Source organism: Oryza glaberrima, chromosome 5 (genome assembly GCF_000147395.1).
Source record: "Oryza glaberrima chromosome 5, OglaRS2, whole genome shotgun sequence".
Taxonomy (NCBI): Eukaryota; Viridiplantae; Streptophyta; class Magnoliopsida; order Poales; family Poaceae; genus Oryza; species Oryza glaberrima.
In genome coordinates, this window is record NC_068330.1 from 21,075,377 (window position 1) to 21,097,391 (window position 22,015).

General features: G+C 43.1%; 4 protein-coding genes across 7 annotated transcripts; 2 read left to right on the forward strand and 2 right to left on the reverse strand.

Moving 5' to 3' along the window:
- The first annotated feature begins 479 nt into the window (after positions 1-479).
- LOC127774632 (uncharacterized) lies at positions 480-1,860 on the forward strand. The gene is made up of 2 exons (XM_052300913.1): positions 480-744; positions 979-1,860. The coding sequence occupies exons 1-2, from the start codon at positions 531-533 to the stop codon at positions 1,290-1,292; spliced, it is 528 nt and encodes a 175-aa protein (XP_052156873.1). The 5' UTR covers positions 480-530; the 3' UTR covers positions 1,293-1,860.
- A 2,005-nt stretch (positions 1,861-3,865) lies between these two features.
- On the reverse strand, positions 3,866-6,510 carry LOC127772694 (uncharacterized). The gene is made up of 5 exons (XM_052298648.1): positions 6,301-6,510; positions 5,591-5,737; positions 5,319-5,445; positions 5,080-5,142; positions 3,866-4,904 (listed from the first exon to the last, which is right to left on the reverse strand). The coding sequence occupies exons 1-5, from the start codon at positions 6,344-6,346 to the stop codon at positions 4,253-4,255; spliced, it is 1,035 nt and encodes a 344-aa protein (XP_052154608.1). The 5' UTR covers positions 6,347-6,510; the 3' UTR covers positions 3,866-4,252.
- An 11,027-nt stretch (positions 6,511-17,537) lies between these two features.
- LOC127774142 (uncharacterized protein At5g19025-like) lies at positions 17,538-18,672 on the forward strand. Its single transcript, XM_052300427.1, has one exon. It carries the CDS (start codon positions 17,582-17,584, stop codon positions 18,305-18,307), a length of 726 nt encoding a protein of 241 aa, XP_052156387.1. The 5' UTR covers positions 17,538-17,581; the 3' UTR covers positions 18,308-18,672.
- A 38-nt stretch (positions 18,673-18,710) lies between these two features.
- Positions 18,711-21,794, reverse strand: LOC127774140 (myb-related protein 2-like). Of its 4 annotated transcripts, none has more exons than XM_052300423.1 (7): positions 21,653-21,794; positions 21,373-21,577; positions 21,225-21,301; positions 21,087-21,144; positions 20,924-21,011; positions 20,777-20,846; positions 18,711-20,227 (listed from the first exon to the last, which is right to left on the reverse strand). In XM_052300423.1, the coding sequence occupies exons 2-7, from the start codon at positions 21,575-21,577 to the stop codon at positions 19,490-19,492; spliced, it is 1,236 nt and encodes a 411-aa protein (XP_052156383.1). In that variant the 5' UTR covers positions 21,653-21,794; the 3' UTR covers positions 18,711-19,489. The 4 variants fall into 4 exon arrangements, with proteins under 4 accessions (XP_052156383.1, XP_052156386.1, XP_052156382.1 ...); XM_052300426.1 differs by having other exon boundaries at positions 20,924-20,996; positions 21,373-21,580; XM_052300422.1 differs by having other exon boundaries at positions 21,373-21,580.
- Positions 21,795-22,015: the final 221 nt, after the last annotated feature.

Genomic DNA, 22,015 nt, shown 5'->3' on the forward strand with positions numbered 1-22,015 from the left:
ATAGCCGATATCGCAAATAGTAGTGGTATTTTTTTAATATGCAGTGGCATGGATCTAATTAACCCTTGGGCCTTTGGGGTAGATATGACTGCTTTTCAGGAAAGCCCGTGTCTTTTTCATGTTTATAGCATTACCCCTATAAACAGAATTTTCTTTTCATCGGGTGTGTTTAGTTCACGCTAAAATTGTAAATTTGGTTGAAATTGGAACGATGTTATGGAAAAGTTGAAAGTTTATGTGTAGAAAAGTTTTGATGTGATGGAAAAGTTGAAAGTTTAAAGAAATAGTTTGGAACTAAACTTGGCATTCATATTGTATTTCTATTCAAACCGAGGGGTTTTCCAAATAAAACATAACAGGGTGTCAGTCGGTTCGAGGATATATACCGTGAAAAGCGAGGAGTTTTTTTTGCAAAAATACTCAACATAAAAAAACTCAAAAAAGGGGGAAAAACGCAACATACACACTACTATCATCGATATTTTGTTTGAGATGTGCAACAGACAAAGCCCGACCGAAGAACCCTAACAATGGCGTCGAAGCTCGTGACGGCGGTCGCCCGTCAAGCGGCGGCCACATCTCGCGCCACCCGCTTAGCTGCGGTGGCGCGCCATGACGCGGCGGCCGCATCTCGCTCCGCCGGCTTAGCTGCGGCGGCCGCATCTCGCGCCGCCCGCTTGAAGCCTCGTCCCCCACTGGACGACGCTGCCCGCCTCTCCTTCCGCTACAGCAGTGAACCTCCAGGTAAATCATAACCAATCCCTCCCTGATCCCTCCCTGTCCTCATGGTGCAGCTCTCCAATTTAGCATAGTCTAGATAGGCAGGCAGGGGGATTAGGATTTAGGAGGAATACATCCATCTCTGGTCTGTATTAAATTCATTCAATTGTTGCATGCTATTCGTACAATTCACTGTTTTCTTGAGCACTTTTACTGATGTAATGTTTGCAAAATTGTTGATTTGTTTGTGATATATAGATGATGGAAAGTGCGTGACAAAAGAGGACCTTGAGTCGGACGAAGCCGTGTGGGCCTTATTTGAGCGCTATTGCAAGTCATACAACAGGAAGTATGATCATGCTCAGATGGTTCGCCGCTTCCGTATATTCAAGTTCAATGCAAAGAGAACATATTGCTGGAACCAGTATCTTCATAAAGACGTAAAGGAATTAGCTCGCGCCCAAAAGGATAGGGATTTAGGACTACCTGTCGACTCTTGGTACCTACAAAAAGAGTTAGGCGAATACGACGATGGGGGGGAGCCACTTACTGAAAATTGGCGGAAATTTTGATGGAAAACCATCTGCTGCTGGTGTGTCCTGCATCACTCCACATGTTACTGCAGTAAGAGCAGTTTGCTCCCCAAATCACTTCACTGTAATAACTAGTTGTCCTTTTACGTTCCGTGTTTCTTACTAAGGCTGCGTTCGTTTGGGTGATAGGGAGTGAGAATGCACATCGTTTTCCACACGCACGCTTCCCAAACTACTAAACGGTGTATTTTTTGCAAAAATTTTCTATATGAAAGTTGCTTTAAAAATCATATTAATCCATTTTTGGAATTTAAAATAGTTAATACTCAATTAATCATGAGTTAATGGCTCACCTCGTTTTGCGTATCTTCCTAATCTCATCAATCCCCTTCTCCTCAAACACACCCTAAGTTACGCTTGTGTACCATCTACTTAATTATCTAAGAGGTCATGATATCTTGCATATGGTTCCACGTATGGGAGTGTGTGCGTGTCTTTTTTTTTTAGCCTTTTTGGTTTACAAGCACAAGTTTTCTAGCAGACCAAGATGATTCTGGTAATGTATGCAGCTGTTTGTGCACATTAATTTGTTGAGCATTTATTATGACGAAACTAAAGGTTAGTATATATTGTTATGTCTCAAAAAATTCAACAGTTTAACCGTTATCATTTACTCATTGTTCGTTCATTGATGTATACAATATCAATTATATCCAGTGGTAGGACCTTTATTAACTAATAACACATGAATCTTACTTGAATATATATCCAGTGATGGAACTAAAATTTGTTATTTGGATTAGTTGGCACATTGGACAAACGAACGGCTGTTAACTACCTATGTGAAAAATTACTTAGATTGATCATGTGGCTGTTAATTCAGTTTATCTAGAAAATATTTTTGCAACCTACTTGTTTGGTGCTTGCATTGTTTGGCAACCCAATGAGCAAGCTCTAGGTGCGCAGCCTTGATCTCTAGTTACATGTACAGTAGTTGCGCTGCCTCAAGGCACCATGTTAAATGCAGAAATCTAGACAAAATTTTGTAATATATCCTGAATAACTTCAATGTTCAGACTCTTTCCTATGATTCTTTTGCAATGTAAAGAACTTCATCAAGTTGTATATATAAACGAACATATAATCCAGGACAACAAGACACATTCTTTCTGATCTAGATTTGTGCACATCAACTAGATTCAATTCATATAGACCAAAAGAAGGAATATATATATATGCTTGTGTACAAAGAAAATAACATAACCAGTATAGGAGAATAAGCCCACAAAACAAAAACAAATAATATAGTTAGAGGCATTAACTTTGAGCATACTCTCTCTTAAGTCTCAACTTTAATTGGTCTGTTGTATAAATGGTCAGTAACTGGTCTGTTGTACTTGTACTATTTTCTCGATGCAACCATTTGCCTTGTATGGCATATTGTATATATAAACACCATGGATTGGTGAGCTAGCCTATGTTACTACATGTGTGCTTGGCATTGACTGGGCGCTTTGAGTAGGGACTGAAAGGTTGATTGTTTGAACCGTAGCTCGGATGGACGAGCGATTGGAGACCGTGGATTTGTAGACCTCATCGAGATGTAAATCCATTTTAGTCTGGCCGTTTGGACTTCAGATGAACATATTGTTGTTTGGTTCATTTTGTTTTTAAGTAAAGACTGAATTGCCGCCACAAGAACAACTTGTGAAGTGGGTGCAAATATAGATCATATAAAACTTGAAAATTGCTGAAACAGACCATTGTGCGCTAGATTGGATTTCCTGTTTATTTTACTGGTGACAGGTCGTTATTGCTGTGCATGGAGAGTTTGAAGGTCAGTTTCAAGTTTATGAATAAAAGTTTTTCTTTTTCTTTTTTGTTTGGAACAATTAAGCTCTTATTATTCTCTTACTGTCTGCAATAAACAGTTGATAACTCCAGCAAACTGAAGAGTAATGTTGCAGCATCTAAGACTTTTGCATGTCTCCATATCCTAAAAGTTATTCTGATGAGAGGCATGTTCACTGACAGCTTGATCCATGTGTCATGTATTTCAGTGTTTAAAAAATGCATACCCCAGGTTATGTTTGCCATTAGAGCAAGTTCAATAGTATAGCCAACTACTACTAGCTTTAATTTATCTATAGCCAATTTAATAGCTCATTCATACAATAGTTATATACTACACTATTAATACCTAGTCCCACCTGTCATAGACACGCTGCGTCTTGAAGTCCGTGCTATAGCTGGCTATTAATCTGTAGCCCGCTGCTCTCCTCTCTCCTAATTTATCTTCTTAAAATATGTTTGCAGCTGGCTTATAGCCTGCTATTGTACCTGCTCTTATGTACTTCGCTTTATCGAATCTAACTTTACTGAATTTAACTTTGGTGCTGAAAATGAGGCAGTAAAGTAATTATTTTATTACAGTTGGCAGGAACTTGGAAAGGCAAATCGGTGTCTAAACTTGGTCTTGCGATGTTTCTGCTTAATGCTTATAAATTAACACATTGATCTATGATTACGTGGAGTGCTAGGTGAAGCCAATAGTTATACTTGCTCTTTACCTGGCTATAGGCCCCTTTGCCACCTTTCTCGAGGGTTGCAGGGGGACTGCCTATGAAGTGTCACTCTTATGGCCGTGTTTAGTTACATCCCAAATACCCCTAACTTTCCATCACATCACATCATATCCAAAACTTTTTTATACACGTAAATTTTTAACTTTTTTTTCAAACGAACTAGACACACCTTATTCCGCGTGACCGTTATAATAAACCGGCATACATTGAGTGAGGAACTTTGACAAAAAAGAACACACTGAACTCCCAAATTTTGCCACGGAGGATCTAGCATAACTTGTCGGAGACGAGATGTGATTAGCTTGCCGTATTAAGACATGCACGCAAACAATTACAATTACATGACAGAAAATTACTGGGTAGTTTATTCCAGAAAAAGCAAAGAAAACAACAGGAACATGGTAAAAAGTACTCCTACAGAAAGAATGGAAGAACAAGTAAAAGCACGTCAACATCCTTGAAGGATGTCACAGTAAGATCTCCCTCCATTTCCCCAAGCTCCCATACGGTATCTTGGTTTACCACTCGAGGGGCAGGGATGACTTTAAGGAGGTCCTTCCCCGGGTCATAGCAGAGGATAGACCCAAGGGAAGTGCGCCAGAAGGCGCAGCCCAGTGTACCAACACCAGACTCCGCCTTCACCTCCACAGCAGGAGGGGCATCTTTAGCAATAGTCCACCTCCCAGTCCTGGAGGAGTATGACTCAGATGTCCAGACGCTGCCCTTGAGGTGGAGGGCAGCGACGACATGATAATGCTCAACAGCACCGTCGAAGCAGGATGTCAGGGGTTCCTCGAATGTGATGACAACTGCTGGTTCTCCATGATCACAACGGTGGCGTGGTGGCTGAACCCACTTGAAGGTGGTCGTGTTGGTTACATAGTACAAGCCTGTTGTCTTTCCACAGACGCAGACAAGGCCACGCGTGGATGCAAGGACAGATACGGGCTCTGGTAATGCAGCAAAGCGTGACTCAGGGTAAAGAAGCTTGCCACAGCGTATGGTGTCAAATGCGAGATACCCAGGCTCCTTACATAATGTGTTGAAAAAGAAGCCTGAGAGCGGCCTGCACAGCGGTGAGAGAAAAATTTAAAGGAAGAGCTACAAAATGACACTAGATGTTTAAATCATCACAAAATAGTCAGTAAAGGATCTCCTATATCTAAGGAGAATTGCATCAAATGCTGATGTTTAAAACATCACGAAATCAAATGAGATGCAGTAGATCTAAAAATAACTACCTTGAAGCGGTACTTTCCAGTGGAGCATCCTCATCACACAGTTTATTTATCATCAATTCATTTCTGAGGACATAAATATGAGCAAAAGCACAATTTTTAGTGGATAACACATCAACAACATTGCAATCTGTGACCAACGAATAGTGATCATATAACTGCAGAAAAAAATCAGCTAAAAAGCACTACAAATTTGTTATTCTGTTAAATATGTATGAAACAAGTTTAGTAAATACACTTACTTTTCAAGCAAACTTCTCAGCACATCCTGTAGAGGTCCTCCTTTCGAGTTTGGAGCAATTTCAATGACCTTTCCATCCCTAATTATGTTACCAATCACAGCAGCTTCAATTGAAGCTAATTGATACTCTAAATAAACAAAAAAATAATGAAATGTAAATTTATAATTAGTTCAGATTTCATCAATATAAAATGCATACCTGTCCAATTAATTCTACAAGATAAAGCAGCAACTTCCATCTCATCCAGAATTTCATCAATATAAAATGCATACCTGTCCAATTGATTCTAGAAGCTATAGCAGCAACTTCCATCTCGTCTAGAATATCATCCCTTCTGTTAGCTCTACTTTGAATTATAGCACAATTTCTGTTAGCTCTACCTTGAATTATAGCACAATTTTCTGGAGTGTTAAGACCACCTATATAAACAAAAATATATAAATAAGATTAACAAAACATACAAAATGGGACTATCTATCCTATTCATACCACAAAACTAGTTAATTAAGTCGTATATCATTGAACATTGAAATTAACATTTATAGCGCCTCAATTCAATCCCTTTATCTACTAACAATGAGAAATTGTGTCATGCTTGCATCACAAACAAGGCCATAATGTTATTTTACCATGTGTACATGCTCATGAGAACGTTGATGTAAACATGTAACAGACTTGACACCAATATGTGTAAAACCCTCTCAAAAGCAGTATGAACCATGAAAAAATTGGAGTCACAGTGTGGTGGTGGAATAATGCAAAAGGATGACTTCTCTTGATTAATAAGTTGCATGCACAGCTGGAGTTGGGGTGTTATTTTGAAGGTCTAAGTTGGAATACTTTCTAAGCACAATGTAAACTGCAATGGTCAAATTAACAATACTTCAAACAGAAATGATTACTTCAACAGAAATTCGCCAGTATACATATAAATTTCTAAATGGAAATGGAAATGGACTGGAACAAATTATCTGCCGCGTACGGATGAATATGGTCAAACTCGAACCCGCACAGCCCGAGTTTTCCATTCAAGCTTTTCAAACTGCACAACCACTAACATCCTGCCGCCACCTTGAACCATCCATACCAGTAACCAGAGGGGCACTATCCCAGCAAGTGTCTTTGGTTTTTTGTGTAAAGGCCCGAGGATTGGTAGCAGAATGCTTCAAGCGCAGAAGCCCAAACCGTGAAAACCAACTCATTTCCCTGCATGTGGTGACACAATTATACAATTATTTGGGGGGATTGGGAGAGTGGAGGGGTCAAACTAGTACGATAAATCGAATCAGCACGGAAGAATTAGTGGATTTAGTTGGGGATTTGGGAGAGTGGAGGGGATGGGAACACGAATGCATCAACATCAGTAAAGTAAATCGAAACCCTAATTTTCGAGAAATCCAGCGCCATTCTTCACATGGGAAGGAGGATGAGGAGGGAGAGGGAGGAGAGAAGGGGAGGAAGTACCGTGAGGTCGTGATCCGAGCAGCAGCTAGCTCTACCTGTTGTACGCCTTCCCCTCGTCGCGGCGGATGCGCCGCCGCCTTCCAAGAGTCGAGATGGGGCGAGGGAAGCAAGACCTACGCAATAACGAAAGCAGCAGCAATTAGTGGATTTAGTTGGGGATTTGGGAGAGTTGGGGGAGGGGAAGAATGCATCAACATAAGTAAAAGTAAATAGAAACCCTAATTTTCGAGAAATCCAGCGCCATTAGCTTCACATGGGAGGAGAGAAGGGGAGGAAGTACCGTGAGGTCCGTGGCCCGATCAGCTTCCAATCGCCGGAGATGCGACGCCTTCCCCTCGTCGCTGGGGATGCGCCGCCTTCCCGGATTTGAGAAGAGGCGAGAGGAGGAGGGTTTGGGGCGCGAGACGAATATGTGGGCGGGCAACGGCTAAACTTAGCTGGGCCTAGTCCCATCTAACAGGCCAAGGCCCAGCCCGGCCGCACACCGATGAGGCGTCTGACGCCGGCGGCCGAACCCCGATCTGTCGGTCAGGAGGCGACGGCGCGGGCTCCGACTGTTCCGTCGATGCGCCTGTGCCGGCACACCGATGAGACGTCGGACGCCGGCGGTCGGACCTCGATCTGTCGGTCAGGAGGCGACAGCGCGGGCTCCGACCGTTCCGCCGATGCGCCTGTGCCGGCGATATGGACGTCAGGAGGCCGGCGTCGGAGGCCCGTCGATGCCCCTGCGCCGACGGGCGGCGGGAGAATGCCCCTGCGCCGGCGGCCGGCAGGATCGAAGCGCTCCGGCATCGTCGGGAATGAGCCTGGCGGACGGTCGCTGGAGGCTGGAACGGTGGGAGAGAAGAGTGGGTTTTTATAGCTATCTATTAGGGTTTCTTAATAAGCGCTAATAATCAGAAAAAATAATTTACGACGCTCCATTATCCGAAGCGTTAGGCGCTAATAAGTAATAACCAGGAAAATAATTTATGAGCCCCGCTAATATCGAGGTTTATACTCCGTACCAAGCAAGGAAATGAATTTAGGCTCTGTTTAATTCAGTTTAGAATTATTATAATTTGGATTATTAGAAGTAAGCTGAAACAAACATATAGCTTATTATGATAGATTAATATAATATACTAGCAAAAGTGTCCGTGCGTTGCAACGGGAAGCGTACAGATCAAAAAATATGCAATTATTTAAAATACAAATTCGTTGAAATTTTTGGTATTTTTAAGTAGGTATGTGTATAATTAAATAAATTTACAAGTAAAGCAAATGCGAGAAATAAAATAACATGGTTAAATTTAATTTTATTAAATTCTCCATGATTAGTTACACTCTTTAGAATTTTATTGGAATTTTCATAGCTTAATTGCTAATTTTAATAATACAAACATCATTTAACAAATTGTTTAATTGTAAAAAGAAAGAAAATCCTTTATTTTAGGTTTGATTCGAAATAAACACATTCAATAACTATAATTGTAAATGCTTCTAAAAAAAGAAGCACTAAAAATGAACTACTTCTCTTTTTCTTCGGCCCGAGGGACCTAAAATAGACTTCTTCCCAGCCCTTGCCGGTCGGCCCACGGCCTTTTGCGCATGCGCGGGTGCACTTCCCCTCCCCAGGCCACAACCTTGGCTTGGGCCGGAAAAGTGGTCTCGCTCTCGATCCCATTTTGGGCCGAAATCGACCCGGTCGACGCCGTCCGTCCAATCTCTAGGGTTTTGACCGGACGGCCGAGCCTCGAGATCGGGGAAACAAAACCCCCTCAGCCGCCGAAACCCTAGCCTATTTCCTTCCCTCCTATCTCTCTCTTCGCCGCCCTCCACTTAGCGCCTCCGAGCGGCGGCGGCGGCGGTACCCCACGAGCAGCGGCGACGGCGCCCCTCCTGCCGCGAGCAGTGGCGACTGCGGCGGCGGCGGCGCCTCTCCCCCCGAGCCCAAGCAGCGGCGGCGCCCTCCCCTCGAGCAGCGGCGGCGGCGACGACGCCTCTCTCGCCGAGCCCAAGCGGCAGCGGCAGCGCCCTCCCCCCGCCAGCGGCGACGGCGGCTCCCCCATCACCAGCGGTACGACTGTGTCCTCCCTTACCATCGGCAGCGCGGCGACGTCCTCCCCCACCACCAGCGGCGGCGCCCGGGGAGGCGTCGGCGGCCCGCCAGCGTCCCAACGGCGGTGGCGCCCCTCCCCTCCGTCGGATCCAGCGGGAGGGGAGCTGTGGCGGCCTGGCGTCCCTACGATGGCGGCGGCGGTTCGACGGCGACTTCCTCTTCGATTTTTTTTTGTGATATATTTGTGTGTATAATATTTCCTCCTATTTTATTTTATTTGTGTGATTGATTGAATTCTAATTAGGAATTTTTTTTTTTGGGTGGTGGTGATGGAATTCCGACTGGGATTTGGGGGGAGGCGAGGGGGACGAAAAATCACCGCACCTATGAGGTGACGACCGGAAATATACGAATATTTATATTAGTTATAGATAAGCCAGATTACTATAATCTGGTAAGCCACTATAAATGTGTTTTTTAAGATTATTGGGTGGCTAACAACTAACAAACAGATAATAATCCAGAGAAACAAACAGCTAGCATCTTATTCTATGTTGGCTTATTATAATCCAGCTTATAGTAATCTAGTTCTATAATTTAGATTACACTAATCTTAAGCTGAAACAAACAGGGCCTTAATCGCCTGGATCCCTATTAGAGCAAGTTTAATAGTATAGCCAACTACTGGCTCCAAATCATCTATAGCTAAGAGCAGGTACAATAGCAGGCTATAAACTAGCTGCAAACATATTTTAAGAAAATAAATGAGGAGAGAGAGAAGCAGCGGGCTACATATTTGTAGCCAGCTGTAGCACGAACTGCAAAGATGAAGTGTATGTATGACAGGTGGGACCATGTATTAATAGTGTAGTGTGTAACTATTGTATGAATAAGCTATTAGATTGGATATAGATGAATTGGAGCTAGTAGTTGGCTATACTATTAAACTTGCTCTAAGGCCATTCCCAACCCCAACCCAATGATTAGGATGGTGTCCATAACATTAAATAAACTACCACCTAAGATGAAAGATGATGTGGTAAATGAATAAATAAGGAAAACGAAGGAAATCAGGTCTTGCATAAGACATGGTTTCTACACAACATACAAGACATCATGTGAGATAAGTAGCATTAAATTTAAGTATGGAAGAGTGGTGTTTGCATTGATGAAAGAGTAGTGTCTAGTCCTAGTTCCTTAATGATGTGGAGTTTATAGAAACTATGTCTAGTGTCTTGGGTTGGGACTGGCCTAATCTAATAGCCCATTCATACAATAGTTAACTATAAAAGTATACTACACTATTAATACCCGGTCCCATACACACGTAATGTATTGGAGTCCGTGTTGCAGCTGGCTACAAATCTGCAGCCCGCTTTTTTCTCTCTCTTATTTTTTCTTCTCGATACGTGGTTATAGGTGGCTTATACCTGCTCTTAGGAATTAAGCCACGTCACTGTCTAATCCTCAACCATTCGATCTGAATCTGAACAGCGCACACGAGTCAGCCCACGTCTCTTTCTAGGGTTTTTTCTCCTTCCCCATCTGGATCGCATCGCTCACAGCCGCCGCCGCTGGTAGGGTAGGTAGAAAAAGACCGAACCAAAAAAATCGACACTAAGAAATTCAATCATTAATTTGGTCCTATGTAATGAAAGACCAAATTTTGTTCGGTCAAAATTCACTTAGTTTACTCGGTTAATCGAATTAATCGAATAGACCAAATGACCGAATTAAAAAAATGTCTAAATGCAATCTACAATCCACTAAGTTCAATAGGATTAAACTCTAATTTTCACTTCCCTACTTCTTCTAGGCATGCAACATAATAAGAGTCTTTACTTCTACGTGTTCACGATTTTTTTTGGTGATTTTTGTGTTAAAAATTTCCATTATTTCTTTGCAAATATGAAAATGTTGTTGAATTTCGGTCAGGACCGAGATCGAGATCGAATTTGTCTATCCTGACATTTTTACATTGAAATTCAGTCTTTACTTTTCAAACAATGAAATGACCGAAGACGTGGTCGCGGTCGCCTCCCCCTCGCCATGCTGCTTCCCCCATCCCTCGCGCACGATTCTATAAGAAGGCAAGGCAAGATAGCATTGACTGTTGCATCATCGGGAATTGTATCCTTGTTACTTCCAGGTGGCCGCACGCCTCATTCCCAGAATAATATCTATGGTTTGGGTAGGTAGTATCATCAAATCGATTAAAAATACTTGATCTCCTAATTTAATCGGAACATTTCTACAAATAGATGATACTAATACAGTTCTTCCAGGTGAATGTATTAGCATAGCTTTATCTAAATTATCTTTAGGTAAAGACTGATTCCAACTGGCTTTTGCAGATAAAAAGGAATGAGAGGCACCAGAATCAAATAAAACAGTAATTGGTTTAGAGTTTATGGTAAACATACCCATCAATATATTAGGATCTTGTTGCGCTTCTTCTGCTTTAATATGATGTACTTGACCATGTCCAAGATTAGGTCCACTCTTAATAATTGGAGGATTTTTCTTTATAAAACCTATAGCAGATGGTTTCTGATAAGAAATTTGGCCACCCATATTTTGACGATTAGGGCAAAGTCTTGCAAAATGTCCAATTTTCCCACAAACATAACATGGAGAGTCTTCCATTTTTAATCCAGGTCTTGGTAGTATTGGTGGCATGCCTGGTCTTGCATTGGGTAAAGATGGCTTAAATGGATAAGGCCTCCGAACTTGTAGTGAACCCCTAGTTGGTGATTGTCGTTGTAAATTCATTCTTCTCTTACGAAGTCCTTCGACCATTCTACGATCATTTTCTAGACTAACCACTTTATTGACTAGGCTTTGAAAATTTTCATGATCTTGACTAATCATTGGTCCTCGAAGTTCATCACGTAGTCCTTCTATAAACCTTTCAATCTTTTCCTTTTCATCTTGAATATCTGAGGCAGCATATCGAGCAAGTTGCGTAAATTTATTCAAATATTCTTGTACTGTCATAAAGCCTTGCCTCAATCTTCGAAATTCATTCTTTTTCATTCTAATCACAGCTGTAGGTATAAAAGCATCTCTAAAAGCTGTAGTAAATTCCATCCATGTAATAATATGTGTAGGATCTTCTATAGAAGCTTGATATGCTTCCCACCACTCATTGGCTGGTCCTTCTAGTTGATGGGTTACAAAGGTTACCTTCTCTTGTTCGCTTGTTCGGACCAAGGTTAATTTCTTTTCAATAGCCCTTAGCCAGTCTTCAGCATCCATAGGTTCTTCAGATTTAGAAAAGACTGGTGGTTTAATTCTCATAAATTCTGCATGTGCGCTGTAACCTTTACTTCCTTGATTTTGTGCTATGGCTTGTAATAATTGAGTTTGTCTTGCCATTACTTCTGCCAAAGTGGTAGGATTTGGTGAAGGGATTTCTCCTGTTTCTCTTTCACCCGTACTGCCATTGCCCGTACTCATCTAGAAAATGGGGTAATTGATATCTTCTCAAAGGGGAGTCAACATCCATAATTAAACATAGCTTTTATTTATGGACAAGTTGTACATGATGTATGCTACAAAGAAACAAACCAAAGAAAACCATAACCACAAAGAAAGAGGTAATCACACATAGAAGTTAGAGAGGAGTAGGATAACTATCTATTCTACACTTAAGACCTCTAACTATCTATAACTTCTATTTATCTAGCCATCCACCACTGCCTTCTGCGGGATTAGTAAACAATGATGCAGGTGCGAAGTGTGAAAATTCATGAGGAGATGCAGAAGTTGATGCAGTAATATTGGGAGCAGAGCATGAGTAGGGTCTTCATTATTTTCTTGATCATTGGTATGTATAGAAAGATGTTCTTGTGTCTCAAGCTCTCGTTCTTCCGGATCTTCCTCTTCCTCTGGAGATTCAGTCCAGATTGGGGCAGTATTTAACTCATTGATATGAAACACCCGATTTGGCCTGAGTATTTCTGGTTCTTGACTAGGCTCACTGATATCCATAGCTGAATGCATTTCTTCTGCTTCATCATCAGAATGAATAGGATACAACGGTGGTGGTGATGGTGGTAAACCTTGTAAAACTCCCTCACCATTATCATGAGGATTTGGCCCATGTGGTTCACCTTCACGTACTGGTGAGATATGTCCTTCTATACCATCATCATCATCATCGTCATCACTACCCATATTTGGGATTTGATGAAGACAAAAGGCTGCTCCTGCAACACAAATATTGAGGATAGAATTTTGTTTTTCTCTTTCCTCATATAATTCATGAAGTATACGATATTTGTGTTTAAGAACATTTTCTCTGCGTTCAGCTTCTTCCAGATGTTTACGTTGTACGTCCATATGTTCCAGAGCTTCTTCATACATGTCATCCGCGGCTTCCATCCAGATAGACATAGTTGCTTTTACTGGTTGTTCATGATAATCCACATTCTGGAGGGTGCAATAGTCTTCACCCGGCTCTCGCATAGGATGATAAGAATAGCGAGAGTGTTGCAACCTGTCTTGGTAAATATGATTGAGACGTAGAAAAGCCTCCCTGGACACATCATATAGTGCAGCTCGCACGGTATCCCGCCTATGACGTGTTCGGAAGTAATACATATCACGTTCACCTCGTGGAGGATTGATCTTTACGGTCATATCATATTCCCAACGTTCTCCCCGTTGATAAGCATGTGAATAGAATTCCGGCTTCTCATTTATCTTCAGTTTAGTCATCAAATTGATTAGTTGATCAGTGCAGTCATTATCATGGATAGTAATTGCAGTTTCTATGAGTTCTTGCTCATGCTCTTCTGCCATTATCCTGACATACACAAATGATATTATAATACATGCTCATGGATTAAATCTACCCCCCTTAAAAGGTAAGCTTGAAATAAATTCAAACTTAGCTTAGTTAATAGTCCTTAAGGTTCATCCTATAGTCAAACATATGCTCTGATACCAGTCCTGTCGGAGCCCAAAACTAACAACTTGGATCCGACTGAGATTAATGTATCAATCCCTGGATCAGTAAAAATTGATACATACAATATAACTGGTTCTTCATTGCATACGTTAAAGTCTTACAATACTAAGGGTTTTACAATAATAGGTACTCACCTAAGCTAATTAATACACAACGGAAGTTTCTATACATTCTGACTAGTGAAGTATAACCTTTAGGGATTTTCTAAATTATCAGGGTCTTCGTAGTAATAGTTATAAGGGTCCTCCTCTTGACCCAGATCTGAAAAAGGGGTTATAAGAGCAAGGATGAGTATTCACAATACTCAGCAAATTATCATGGAAATATGTTATGCATTGACATATAATAGGGTTCTTTGCAAAAAGCGGTATTGGACAATCTGGAAAAGTTATAGCAGAATTTATAAAACATATAAACTTTAGATTTCTAACCAAGGTACCATATGAGTCCCGATACTCAACTCCATGAGTACGGCTATTCGAATAGTTTCAAAGATATTCTACTGCAGCAGATGTACGCTTTACCCGCAGTCCACGACTTGCTGATAATCATCGGCTTTAGTCATGGCCCAGTATTAAGTCAATAACAATTATGGCACCTGTTCCATGAACTTATATCCTCATATGCTCTGAACGTAATGTTAACAGCAGCAAGAGGAGTTCTGGCGTTCCCGAGGTATTTAAGGGGAACTGATCGTATGACACCACGTCATCTCGATCAGGGTTTAGAAATATACCATATAGTATATACCCGAGTATCACAAACCATTTACCTGTACATGGTAATGGTTAAAGTTGCCCTTCGCGGCTATAGTTGCCTCCTGCGCGAGGACTTAAAAATAAGAACCACTATACATAGGTGCCATATTGCTAATTAACATAATAACTAGGTTTGTCCCTATTCTAGAAACTGCGGTCGTACCCGTTCGTTCGACATAAGTACCTGGTAAAACTTATATCGATTGAGACAATACTAGCCACCCGGAAATCATCCAAATCTTATGTATTGTCCCAATCTAAGTATAGGGTATTTTAACCAGATTGTAAGCAAAATAAGCAATACTAAATTATCTGGGTTTCTATGATTAATTTATGCATAGAAAATAGAATATTGAATAGAAGGCTATAAATAAATAAATAATTTGTAAAATATAGGCTTAAATGATCAACAGGTATATGGTAACTTGCCTTGCTCGATGTCCTGAGATTGATTGATATTATCTAGAGTGTCAGAGGAATCCTCAAGACCTAGGGTTAGACATATAAAATTCAAATTCAAAAAGGAGTTTAAATAAAATGCAAAAATAGCAAAAAGGGGCCCAATAGATAGAGGATGATTTTAGAATAATATTGGTCCAAGTTTTACTGAAATTGGATCTATATTTTAAAAGATATGGGCTTCTAAAGTTTGAAAATCGAATAAAAGTGAAATGGTACTGTGTGTGGGTCCCATCTGTCAGTCTCTGTCTCTCTTCTCTTCTTCTACCTCCAGCCGTTCCCCATTTCAAGCCGGCGGCGCTAGGGTTGGCGATTGCGGCAACGCTAGAGGGAGAAAGTGGTTGCGGCCGAGGAGGGGAGGGAGCTAGGGATCTCCGGCGACGGCGAGCGGCGGCAGAGGAGTTAATTTGATGCGTGGACGGCCTAGCGACTAGGGCGGCGGTGGCACGGTTAGGTTGTGATGGCGACCGGAGTGATGAGAGTTAGACATGGTTAGGGGAGGGGTTCTAGAGAATCTACGAGGTATCTAGAGGGATTCTGGCAGCTTGCCAACCTTTGGCAAGGTGCGGAACATAGTTGCCGACGAGCGCCTCCATAGGCGGCGGCCGTGCTCACGTCGGCAGCTCAGAGGGTGACATGATAGTGCAAAGGGATTGCTAAAATGGAATCTAGGTAATATGTAAATGGTTGAAACGGAAGAACTCACCGAGATCGGTTGAAACGACGGATTGCGACCGGAAAAACTTTGCGGCGGCGAAGAACAGAGCAGCGCGGGGGCGGCGGTGCTCGGCTTGGTGCGGCGAGGTAAAACTCGACGCAGGGCTTTGGTTAGGGCTTAGTATACTAGAACATGGTATGATATAGGTGTTCTAAGGGTTATTTAGGGCGGAGGATGGATGGAGAGGGGTGGAGTCGATCACGCACAAAGTGTTCGACCGACGGGCGAGAGTGGTTGATGAGATGGATTAGTGAAGCAGAGCTTCGGGGTTATGGGGCTATGGTTGTTGATGATCGATGATGGACAGGGAAGGAATTGGGGTCCTATTTATAGGGCTAGGAGGAGTGGATGAGCTCGGGCACAGTTATCGCCATGGATGAGCTCGGGATTTGGATGAGGCAAAGGTGGCAGAGGCTAAGAGAGGGCGGGCAAGATCGATTTGAGTGGTGGGAGGCCACGTTTGAATACTTACCGGCGAAGGATTGGCTTGACCGCGTGTGGATTCGGCTGGCGACGTGTTGGCGCCAATCCGAGCGCGACGCGCGGCAGCGGCGAGGGTGAAAACGGCCGGCTCAGGGGTGAATGGTTTGAATTGTGAGAGGGGATACCACCGTCTATCTCCAATCCAACCGTGCGGCAAGAATTGGCGCGATTCACCCCGGGTAGAAGCGAAATCGCACTCGGTGGCGGCTTGGACAGGTGCGCACGGCGTCGAGCGGTGATTTCGTGCGGCGGTTGTCGTCCCGGCTTTGTCGTCGTCGAGATTGGTGCGGCGGCGGTGGGCTGAGGGCGTCGGACGGGCGACGGCGCGCCAAGGCGGTCGGGCACGCGCGATCGATCCCGAGACCGACGCGCGGCGGCTCAGCGCGCGGCAAGGTCGGCTGCCAGAGAGCGCGCGCGAAGGGGAGGAGAAGGCCAACTAAACCACGGTTTTTGAGTGGGTTGTGGTCCCCTAGGACCAAACCTAGACTTTGCACAAGATTGGGTTGAAGGTGGGCTGCTCCAGTTGGGCTGGGCATTTTGTCGAGCACCTTGAGTACAATGAACAGTAAAAATCAGAATTTTTGAATATTTCCCTAGAAAAGATTTGAATTCAAACTAAGAGTTTGGAAAGGTTTCACTAGGGTTTAGAGTATAGTAAATCTCCACTAATATTGGGATAAGCTAAGGAAATAATCTATGGTTTGAATTTGAGAGAAATTGCTCAAATTCACTAGGGTTTAGAATAAAGGGAATAAGTTAGAGTAAATTGGTTGGGCTCTAATACTTGAACCAATTTTAAATAAAAAATCAAATAGATTTTTGAACCAAACAAATTTAATCAAAAGCTAGCATGATGCAGTCAAATTTTAGTTTAAAATTTGAGGATGTTACATGATGCAAAAACATCTCTCATTGTTTGGGATGAATCTCATGTTAATCATAAGTATTGCTTTGAAGCACTAGACCGCACACTCAGGACATGTTATCTGATACCAGCCTGCATTCGACATACAAACAGTTTAGCGGTTTTGGGTGGAGATTTTGCCCAAACACTTCCATCCAGTCATCCAAAATGTAACAAAGAAAAAAAATGAAATCATGCGTTGTTTTAATTCATATTGATGGAGTACTTCATTTAACCGAAAACATGAGGCGACCAACGTGAAACCCACCACGCACGCGGCCCGCACCCCCATCCCAACCGACCGACCGACCGACCGGCTCGCGGTCGCAGGCGGCCACCGCACCACCCCACACCACCCACCGACCCATCTGATCAAGATACCGATCGATTCCTCCACCCCAATTCCCAATTCGATACCACCCGCCAGGCCGCCACGCCCTCCCCTCCTCCTCCTCCTCGCCATGGCGGATTGCCGCAGCCTCATCGAGTTCCTCCGCGCCTTCGAGCACCGCCACCGCCACCACGCCGCCGCCGCCTCCACGGACTCCGCCGCCTGCGGCACCGCGCCCGCCCGCCCCCGCCGCGGGTCGTCGCCGCGGAGGGGGAGGCGGAGGCTGTTCACGTCCCTCTGCGACCACTCCGCGATGGCGGCGGTCGACGCGGTGGCGCTGCTGGCCGTCGTCTCCGCGCTCGCGTTCCTCGTCACGCCCTACGTCAGGATGGTGGCGGCCGAGGTCGGGGGCCTGGTGTCCGACCTCGACGCGGCGGGGGTGGCGTCGTCGTACTACGCGCCGTTCGCCGCGGCGGGCGCCGGGGCGGCGATCGCGGCCGTGGCGGGTGTGGTGGCGTGGGACGCCGTGGGGCACCGGGCGCGGAGGTGCGGGAAGCCCCGGTGCCGCGGGCTGCGCAAGGCGGTGGAGTTCGACATCCAGCTCGAGACGGAGGAGTGCGTCCGCGGCCAGCAGCAGCGCCTGCTCCCGCTCCCCGGGGGACGCGCCGCGCTTCTCGCGGCCGCCGGGGCGCGCCCCGTCCAGCTCGGCGACGCGCACCGCGAGCTCGAGGCGGAGCTCAGGAAGATGGCGCCGCCCAACGGCCGCACCGTGCTCATCTTCCGCTCGCCGTGCGGGTGCCCCAAGGGGAGGATGGAGGTCTGGGGCGCCAAGAAGGTGCGCCGGATCAAGAAGTAGGCAGCCGCTTACTCCCATGGCCATGAACTGTTTGGCTATTGCTGTTACTGCTTCATCATAAGAACTTGCTGTTACATACATAGCAATACTATCACAGTGCTCTGCTCTTGTAGCTAGTATAATTGAGCATAAGGAGAGAAATAAAAGTGGTAGATACATGTCTTATGAACTTATTATGATCGGTCGCCAAATCAAAAGTAGCCTGCTCCTTGGTTGGCAGCTGTTAATTGGATTATTATGCAATAAGTGGCCATTTCCTCTTGGGTATATAAATAAGCGTGGTGGATAGACTTCTATCTGATAACTCGTATATACCTTGTTGATGACCAGACCTGTCAATTTATACTCTGGCTGTTATTTGTGCTATGGAGTACTATGTAACATGGATGGTTTTCTGGAGGAAGCAATCCCATTGCTGTTGCACTTACATTTTGAAAAATGTTTGCTAACAGTATTTGCAATAGTCCACCAATATATGAGTTATTCCCTTTTGTCCTTTTTTCATTCTTTTTTGTTTCAAGCAGCCCTAAGCTCTAAACCTGATATGTTGGTGCTGACCACTAAACCTGAAATGTCAGCTTCATGGTGGCATGAATAACTTCTACGTTATGTTATTAAATTGAGGTGATGGTGTTATTTAGACGGTAAGGTTTCTGGTGTTTTCCCCCCCTTACTGCTTAGGTTCTGGTGAGATTTGATAATTTTCCACTCTTTAGATTTCTGTTTTGATGATTTGCCATATTGGCGCACACATCATTGACTCAGAGGACCCCACATGTAATTGCCATGGGGTGGCAAGCTTCAATCTGAAGAGTGGCACATCATCAAATCTGCCTCTTTTATGTGAATGGGTAGTTCTCAGTTTGTTAATTGTACTTTTCTATGCTTATCTTGTTGCATTTCTGTTCTCTAATATATCCGCGTGCTTTCCGTTGTATTCATATTGAGAGTGCCATAATTAATATGCTGTCTTCCGTTAGTTATCCTGTGGTACAACTCAACATTTGCAATAGCTTGTTCATACATCATTGAATTATTTATAACCTATGGTACAACTCTAGATAGCTACAATCTTTCCCGGCCTACATAATGTATTTACAGAATTAAAGTAGTTATAACTTTGGAAGAAATTATTTGTAAGCTCATTTCTTCTCCTTGATTGTATTACATATTGTCAGCTAATCAACTCCAGCTGAAGCCGTTCAAGTCAAAATGTCTATAACCTTGATCGTTATCATCTATATTGTGAGTATTTAGATCAAGATTCTTCCCTGAACTTTGTTGATCAAAATCTAGTAGCTTGCTTTCTCTTTGATAGTCAACTGTTTGTCTTTTGCAGCTTGGTTCATCAAGATATAGCTTCTCTACATTTATTTCTTTGCTTCCTGATGTTGAACTGGTTGTGCTGCCTCCACCATTCTTTTGAGGCGTGATATACTCATGTAGAACTTCTGTATCACTGTCACTTCCCTCTGATTTGTGATACTGTTTACCGCTATACAGATGACCCATTCTACGCTCACTTAAGCTTCTGTTAAGGGAATATTGAGATTCTTGATCTTGGGACTGTTTTCGGCAAAATAATGTACTATCATCATATGCTTTGAGTACCCCGTGGTTTTGTAGCCTTTGCTCCTTGAATCCTTCAGCTGCAGTCAAACAGTTATTGGCTGAACTTTCAACAAACTGGATTTGCCTTGGCTCTAGTCTGTGTATACTTGAACTTTCTCTTATTTCTGTAATTGCGTTGCTGAGACATTCATTTGAAACTTGTGAGACCAGTTCTGATATTTTTATTTTTGCATCTTCCAGGCTTGCAGGGCCCAAGTTCTGCTTCCCAAGGGTCTCTTGAGCTTGCTCAAGAACTGCCTGCAGATACTTCCCTTGGGCTTCTATCCGCAGCTGTAGATGCCGTTGTACCTGATACCAAATTAGCTTCAGGTTAGAACCATTGAGCCAATTCATATTGTTGATACTATATGCATTATATTAATCTTAGCTGTTTTCTAAAAATAGTTTGCTGCCAAACTGGAGGAGAGTATCCAAGTTCTCTAATCTTTACATAATACTGTCTATTCTATTGTACAATGATTTGAGAATATAGTTAGAAAATAGTGTTATGAAAGGAATTTTTGGGGTAGATCTACCCGATCAATTACATATATCCAATCTTATTCATAAAGATACTGGTACCGAATTCTAAAGGTTTGGCTGGATGTATTCTGAACATCGCTTAACTTTTACTATAGGGAGAAAGTTATCTTGGGGGTCATTCCTGGTGGGAATCACTGTTGTGAAGGATACAAAAAAGATGATACAGCATTCATAGCAGTTTTCTTATGCTCTTAGTTGGTATGTGGGCATGCTGACTGGATGCTCGAATTTTTTTTTATCTTATGTCATGTCCATCTACTCTATGGGCCTATCGTGGGTTAAGATCTTATTATGCAAACAGGGTCAGTACCTCACCTCAAGTTGTTCATTTAGCTGCCTCTGCACCTCAATTTGCATCTGTAGTGCTTCACCGATTTGAATAGTTCTTGCACCCAGTAAAAGGGACTATTACTTCACTATTCAGATGGATTACAATTATAAAGTACATGGGAAATTTCTTACTTCTCTGCCTGTGGAATGGCGCTTGCACTGGCCATCGCTAATGCACTTGTTCCAGGAATCCTATCAGCAACACCTGTACATCCAAGGGCTGCAAATTGTCATCATCCATGAGTTGCTATGTGGCTATTGTAGTGGTAACAATGGAAATTAAACTTGTTTTTACCATTCTTTGTTGTCCCAACATTAGCTTGACCTTGGAGATTCTTACTGAGCCTGTATTTCTGAAACATTCAAGAAATTATGAATTGCACTGAAATTTTTTAGTACTATTTTAAATGGGAGATTCCTGGTTGTCAGGTACCTGGAGATGGCTTTTCAGATGGTATAAGGTGAGTCCTGGAATGCCCATGAGCCTCATGACTGTTTTTGGAGTAGCTTCTGAGTGATTAAAATGAATGTTAGAACTCAGCTATTCTAGTGCATTGAGAAGATAAGAATCTTATACTTACTCTCTGCTCCACCTAATTGATTAACTGCATCTACAAATCGCTGATGCAACTCAGGTGTCCATTTCAACCTAGGTTTAGCGTCAGTTGAGAGAACCAGCCCAGAATCTCCTTGTGTATTTCCTCCATGCAGAAACAGATGCCGCTCCATTGGAAAGGAAGTCCTAGTAGTGAAGAGGTCACTCCGACCCTGATGTTGGTGATACATCTGCTGCAAAATTAATACACACTTTTAGAAGAATGGAAACATAAAGAGGCAAGCATTTACACTATCCTTTCTTACTTGTGTTATCCAGTCTGTTTCTTCTCTTTGCTATCACACGTCGAAACTGTTATGAGTGCTTCTCTTTTGGCAGTGCCAAAGCCAGCACTCTTCTCCAAGCCTAGGTCTATTGATACTCTTTTGGTCTTCTCAGGTTGATAAGCAGTTTGTTGTGAGGGGTTCCTTATATGGGGCAACATAGAATCTAGCATCTTGGAAACAATGATCGAATATTTTTTATGCCAACTAACATAAGGTGCTGTCCTTATAGTTACCTCTGAAATTAACCACCCCCCCCCCCCCCCCAAAAACAAAAAAAAAAGTCTTTAAAAATGCACTAACCTTTTCTCTTCCTCTTCATGCTTTTTTATGAATAAACCATTT